The sequence below is a fragment of the Arachis hypogaea genome, chromosome 8 (assembly GCF_003086295.3).
Source record: "Arachis hypogaea cultivar Tifrunner chromosome 8, arahy.Tifrunner.gnm2.J5K5, whole genome shotgun sequence".
NCBI classification, from domain to species: Eukaryota; Viridiplantae; Streptophyta; class Magnoliopsida; order Fabales; family Fabaceae; genus Arachis; species Arachis hypogaea.
In genome coordinates, this window is record NC_092043.1 from 35,632,504 (window position 1) to 35,638,752 (window position 6,249).

A 6,249-nucleotide genomic window follows, 5' to 3' on the forward strand; every position below is an offset into this window, starting at 1 on the left:
TGCCTTCTCTTTCTCCTTCTTCATTTACGTGCTTTTCTCTCTGTTTTCTTTCTTTGTAATTCTCAATTTCTATTGTTTTTTGACATCAAGCTCTGAAATCGTTTTTGAAGAAAAGAAGTAGCAGAAGATGAGGAGGAGAAAGAGAAAGAGTTCTGAATTATGCATGATTTTGGGTGTATTTCTTTAAATCCTTTTGGTGTATTTTCTGTAATCTTTTGGGTGTATTTCTATAATCGTTTGGGTGAATTCCTGTAACCGTTTGGGTGTATTTCTGTAATCTCTTGGGTGTATTTTATGTAATCGTTTGGGCGTATTTCTGTAATCTCTTGGGTGTATTTTATGTAATCGTTTGGGTGTATTTCTGTAATGCTTGCCATTTTTTCTGAAATGAAAAATACACCCATAGATATCAATAAGATACACCTATAGATATGAGTCAGATACACCCATAAATATCAGTCAGATATCACTCAAATACACCCAAAGGGTTACAGAAAATACACCCAAAGGATTTAAGAAAATACACCCAAAATTCGTTGAAGTACATCTTATGCATAATTCAGAACTCTTTCTCTTTCTCCTCCTCATCTTCTGCTGCTTCTTCTTCTTCAAAAACGATTTTACCATGAAAAATCGAAAAAAAAAACGAGAAAACAGAGAGAAAAGGCGTAAATGAAGAAGACGAGGAGGAAAACGAGGAAGAAGAACGTGCAGAAACGAAAGAAAAGGAGAAGAAGAAGAGTAAGAGGAAGAAGAATGTGCAGCAAGAAGAATAAGAAAAATTTCAGAAACCATAAAAATCGAAAAAAAAACGAAGAAGAAGAAGAAGAAGAAGAAGAAGAGGAAGAGGAAGAGGAAGAGGAAGAGAAAGAGGAAGAAGAAGAAAACGAAGACAAAGAAGAAGAAGAAGAAGAGAAGAAGAAGAAGAAGAAGAGGAACCGTTTGAGTGGGGTGCGTGTAGTTACGCTCCATTCAAAATGAGTTAATGCGCGTGTTAATGAAGTTTGGGCTGATAACTTGTAAAACTTGTACGGCATTTTTACTTGTATGTGTAGCAGGCCCCTTAAATGTTAGGGACACAAATAAGACTTACCCCAAACGTTGGGGACAAAAACAATACTTTATTCTTTATAAAAATAAAAGTGATTTTATGTTTTGATATCTTGTAAAAAAAATATTTTTATTTATTAATTATATTTAGATAAAATAAGATAAAAATATTTTTTTTTATTATGTAAAATTTTTTAAAAAAAAAGATCTTTTAAAAAAATATAAATGATAACTTTTTAAAAAAAATATTTTTTATTATTTTAATATTTTTATTTTTATTATTAAAAATTTCTCAAATACATTAAAAATAAAAAAAATTAATTATTTTTTTCGATTTAATGGCGCTAAACAAACACACAGAGATTGTTTATAAACATATGTCAATTCGCTTAAAAGAATTAAATTTTTGTACTAAAACAAATAAAAAAATAATTTGAATTATTTTGAGAATTTTTATTCTCATTTCTCTTTTATTTACAAATCAAATAAAAAAATTAATTTTAAAATTAATTCTCATATTAAATAAATTTAATATATCAAATATAAAAAATTGTATTTATAATTCATTATTTCGATTTTATTTAATACTTATTTAGTCATCTTTTTTCTTCTTATTAAAAAAATATTAAAAAATTTAATTTATATAAAAATTATTCTAAATTAAAAAAATTGAATTCTATTCTATTAATATATTAAAATCATTTCAAATTTTAAAATTGAATCTCAAGTTGAATTAAATTTTATAAAAAAATAAAATTCTTTTCTCAGATTCAAATAATTTTTGAACAAATTCTAAAAAAAACTCTTGGACCAGCAGAAATTTTTATATTTTTAATTATTATTTAATTTAAATTACTTTTAACAAATAAATTTTATTAATTTATATATACAAAATTTTTAAAAAATATAAATTATATTAATTTATGTATATAAAATTTTAGTAAATATAAACGTAAATTATATAATTTTTATATACAAAATTTATCTAAATATAAATAAAAGTTATTATTAATTAAAAATAATAATATTTATTGATCATATAATTTTATTTTTTAAATAATTTTATTTATTTTATTATTTTTATTTATCTTAAATAAAAAATTAAACATAATTAATTTTATATTTAACACGGTATAGGAATTTAATTTAGTCTAACTTTTTTTTCTCTTCTAATTTCTAAACACAATTAAACACAATTTAAAACTTCAATAAAACAAGCTCATAAAGTGGGTCAAACTTGAGTTTGGATACATTAGTTTGATTGTCTCCTGAAATAATTGATTAATATATTTAATTTATTAAAAAAACATTATTATTTAAATAATTTTTATTAAAAATATTTTTAATAATAGTTTTAAAATATATCTTTTAAAAAATATCAAAGAATTAATATTTTTAATGTAAAATAAAAGAAAAGTTAGTATTAGTTCATACCCTGACTTAACATTAAAATCCAGGATTAAATAAGATAAAGAGGCCCAATCTAAATGTTGGCCTCCGCTCGCAACCGACTTTCATCGAAGAGGTCGGTTTCTACGCAAACTCCACTAAAAGGAAGTCAGAAGTTGGATTAGCTGACAGATAACACTTATTCAAAATATGTAACTGCCCCTAAAATCTTTCAACCCACTTCCAGGAGTCATACCTCAACCTCCATAAGATAAAGGGACGGTTATCCTCCTTAAAAGGTGGAACCACTCCAACGGTGGTTATGGGTTCACCACTATAAGTACACTGACAATCCTCAGGTATCTTTAAGTTCCCATACTCTCTAAACTTGCTTAGACCCTTGCTGGCTTAGGCATCGGAGTGTCTTTGCAGGTACCACCCCCTTTTCCACGAATATAACTCGGACGAGCCTGAAGGCCTTCTTCCCCAGACGATTGGGCCAATCACGCAAGTCCAGTCCATCAATCTCCCGTTACCCAACGTAACATTGGCGCCGTTGCCGGGGAACCGAGAGATCATCCGTCGATGGCGAACAACTTACCCAAAGATGGCCACGCCACAAACGATTCAGAACAAGAAAATCTGAACACAGGAAACAATGAGGCGGACATGACCTTCCACCAGGAAGCGAATGACCAAAACAAAGAGGGTACCTCTGGGGTAAAAAACCCAAAAGTAAACTCTTCTGAAGGATGTGAATCAGGAAAGGATGGACCGCCCCATGCAGCTGAACTAATGGGATTGGTTCACGGCCACCAGGGACGTTTGGAGCAGCTAGAACAGGAATTAGAACGACAACGAGAGGTGGAGAGGAACCTAAGGAAAGAGATAGAGCGACGAAAAAAGTTAGAAGAAAAACTCTTGAAACTAGAATCTTCCCTTAAAAGCCGGAACTCTCGCAGAGACCGAGAAGACTCGCCCTTGGGGGGAGACGACCCGTTCAGTGAGGACATAATGAGGGCAAAAGTTCCAAGGAACTTCAAAAGCCCTGAGATGGACCTCTATGACGGGACGACGGATCCAAAGCATCATCTGAGCAACTTCAAAAGTCGGATGTACCTGGCCGACGCTTCTGATGCCACTCACTGCAAAGCTTTTCCAACCACCTTGACGAAAGCAGCGATGAAGTGGTTCGACAGCCTCCCCCCAAGATCGGTCACGAGCTTCGACGACCTCTCGTGGAAATTCCTGATGCGATTCTCCATTCAAAAAGACAAGGTTAAACACGCACCGAGCCTCCTAGGTGTGAAACAAAAGGTCGGAGAACCTTTAAGAAACTACATGGAAAGTTTCAACAAAGTGCGCTTGGAAATTCAAGACCTGCCCACAGAGGCAGTAATCATGGGCCTAGTAAATGGACTCAGGGAAGGCTCCTTCTCCCAGTTCATATCAAAAAGGCACCCTACCTCCTTGAATGACGTACAGGAAAGAGTTGAAAAGTACATCAACATGGAGGAAAATGCTAGATTACGAGAACCGAGTTGGCAGCCTGGGCACTCTCACCTGGCGAAAGAGAAAGAGAGAGCCCAAGAAGAAAGAGGAGATCGGCATAGAAAAGCCGAGGAGATATCACTCCTATACTCCTCTGAAAGTTTCCCTAGTTGACGTGTATAGGGAAATTTGCCATACCGAAAGGCTTCCACCCCCTAGGCCCATCAAGAACAAAAAAGGGGGAGTCGTGGTGACTACTGCGAATACCATAAGATGTATGGCCATCCTACAAATGACTGTTACGACCTCAAAAATGTGATAGAAAAGCTGGCCAGAGTAGGCCAGCTCGACAGGTATCTCGTAGAAAGGTCGAACAGTCATGGAAAAAGGAAGCGAGATGACAGTAATCGAAGAGACCCACCACCACAGACCCACCACATACACATGATCTCAGGGGGATTTGGAGGAGGAGGGCTTACCAAGTCATCTCGCAAGAGACATCTAAAGCGGGTTTACCAAGTCGGGAGCGAGACTCCCAATCTCCCAACCATCTCATTTACCAAAGAGGATGGGCAAGGGATCATTCCCGGGCATGACGACCCAGTGGTGATAACCATGATCCTAACAAATGCCCACCTCCACAGAACCTTGGTGGATCAAGGGAGCTCAGCCAATATCCTCTTCAAGCCAGCATTCAACAAACTAGGGTTGGATGAAAGGGAGCTAAAAGCTTACCCGAACACCCTGTATGGACTAGGAGACATGCCAATAAAGCCACTAGGATACATCCCCCACCACACGACCTTTGGAAAGGGGGAAAATTCCAAAACTCTGAGCATCAACTTTATAGTCGTCGATGTTGGGTCGACGTATAATGCCTTAATTGGCAGAACCACCCTAAATTGGCTCGCGGTAGTGGTGTCAACCCCTCACCTTTGCATGAAATTTTCAACACCTAAGGGAATAGCGACGGTGCGGGGAGACCAGAAATTGGCAAGAAAGTGCTACAATGAAAGCTTGAACCTCTGAGGAAAGGGTAAGGAAGTTCACACCATAGAGTTCGGGGGGGTAAAAGCTAAAGAAGAGCTGCAACCGCAACCAGGGGGAAAAACTGAAGAGGTTCAAATCGGAGAAGATGAAGGAAAAAATACCAACATAGGAGCCAGTCTAGATGGAGACTTAAAACAGAGGTTGATAAAGCTCCTACGAGATAATTCTGACCTCTTCGCCTAGAAAGCTTCCGACATGCCAGGGATAGACCCTCAACTCATGTCTCACAAGCTTTCAGTACACCCCGGATCACGACCCGTACAGTAGCACAGGCGTAAGCTCAGACCAGAACGAGCTCAAGTGGTGGAGGAGCAAGTACAAGCCCTCTTAGAGGCCGACTTCATTAGAGAAGTCAAGTATCCGGAATGGCTGGCAATGTAGTGTTGGTCAAAAAGCAAAACGGCAAGTGGAGGATGTGCATCGATTACACCGACCTGAACAAGACATGCCCCAAAGACCCATATCCACTTCCCAGTATCGATACTCTAGTAGACGTGAGCTCAGGGTATCAATACTTGTCATTTATGGATGTTTACTCGGGATACAATCAAATCCCGATGTATAAGCCGGATGAAGAAAAAACCTCATTCATCACACCCAGAGCAAATTACCGTTACGTGGTCATGCCTTTTGGATTGAAAAATGCTGGGGCCACATACCAAAGGTTGATGAATAAGGTGTTTGCTCCCCACCTCAGAAACTTAATGGAGGTCTACGTGGACGACGTGCTAGTAAAAACCAAGGAAGAAACCGACCTCTTGACAGATCTCTCGCAAGTTTTCAACACCGTAAGGTTACATGGGGTGAGACTAAATCCCACAAAATGTACCTTCGCGGTGGAGGCTGAAAAATTTCTAGGGTTCATACTAATACAAAGTGGGATCGAAGTAAATCCCGACAAGTGCAAAGCTATTCTAGAAATGAAAAGCCCGACTTGCCTGAGAGAGGTTCAACAATTGAACGGTCGACTCGCTGCCCTTTCCAGGTTCCTGGCAGGATCGGCACTAAGATCCCTTCCGCTATTCTCTTTACTAAGAAAAGGATGCCAGTTCGAATGGACTCCAGAATGTGAAGAAGCATTCCAGGAGTTCAAAAGGTTTTTGAGCCAACCTCCAATTCTGACCCGACCCATAGTTGGGGAAGAACTCGTCCTGTATCTATCAGTAGCAGACAAAGCTGTAGCATCAGCTCTAATACGGGAAGATGAGGTCGGGTAGCATCCTGTGTACTTCACCAGCAAAGTTCTACAAGGCCCTGAACTAAAGTATA

At 37.5% G+C, this 6,249-nt stretch overlaps 1 protein-coding gene across 1 annotated transcript; it reads left to right on the top strand.

Moving 5' to 3' along the window:
* The first annotated feature begins 4,203 nt into the window (after nucleotides 1–4,203).
* On the top strand, nucleotides 4,204–4,959 carry LOC112705309 (uncharacterized). The gene has a single exon (XM_025756143.1). The coding sequence runs from the start codon at nucleotides 4,204–4,206 to the stop codon at nucleotides 4,957–4,959; it is 756 nt and encodes a 251-aa protein (XP_025611928.1).
* The last annotated feature ends 1,290 nt before the right edge of the window (nucleotides 4,960–6,249 follow it).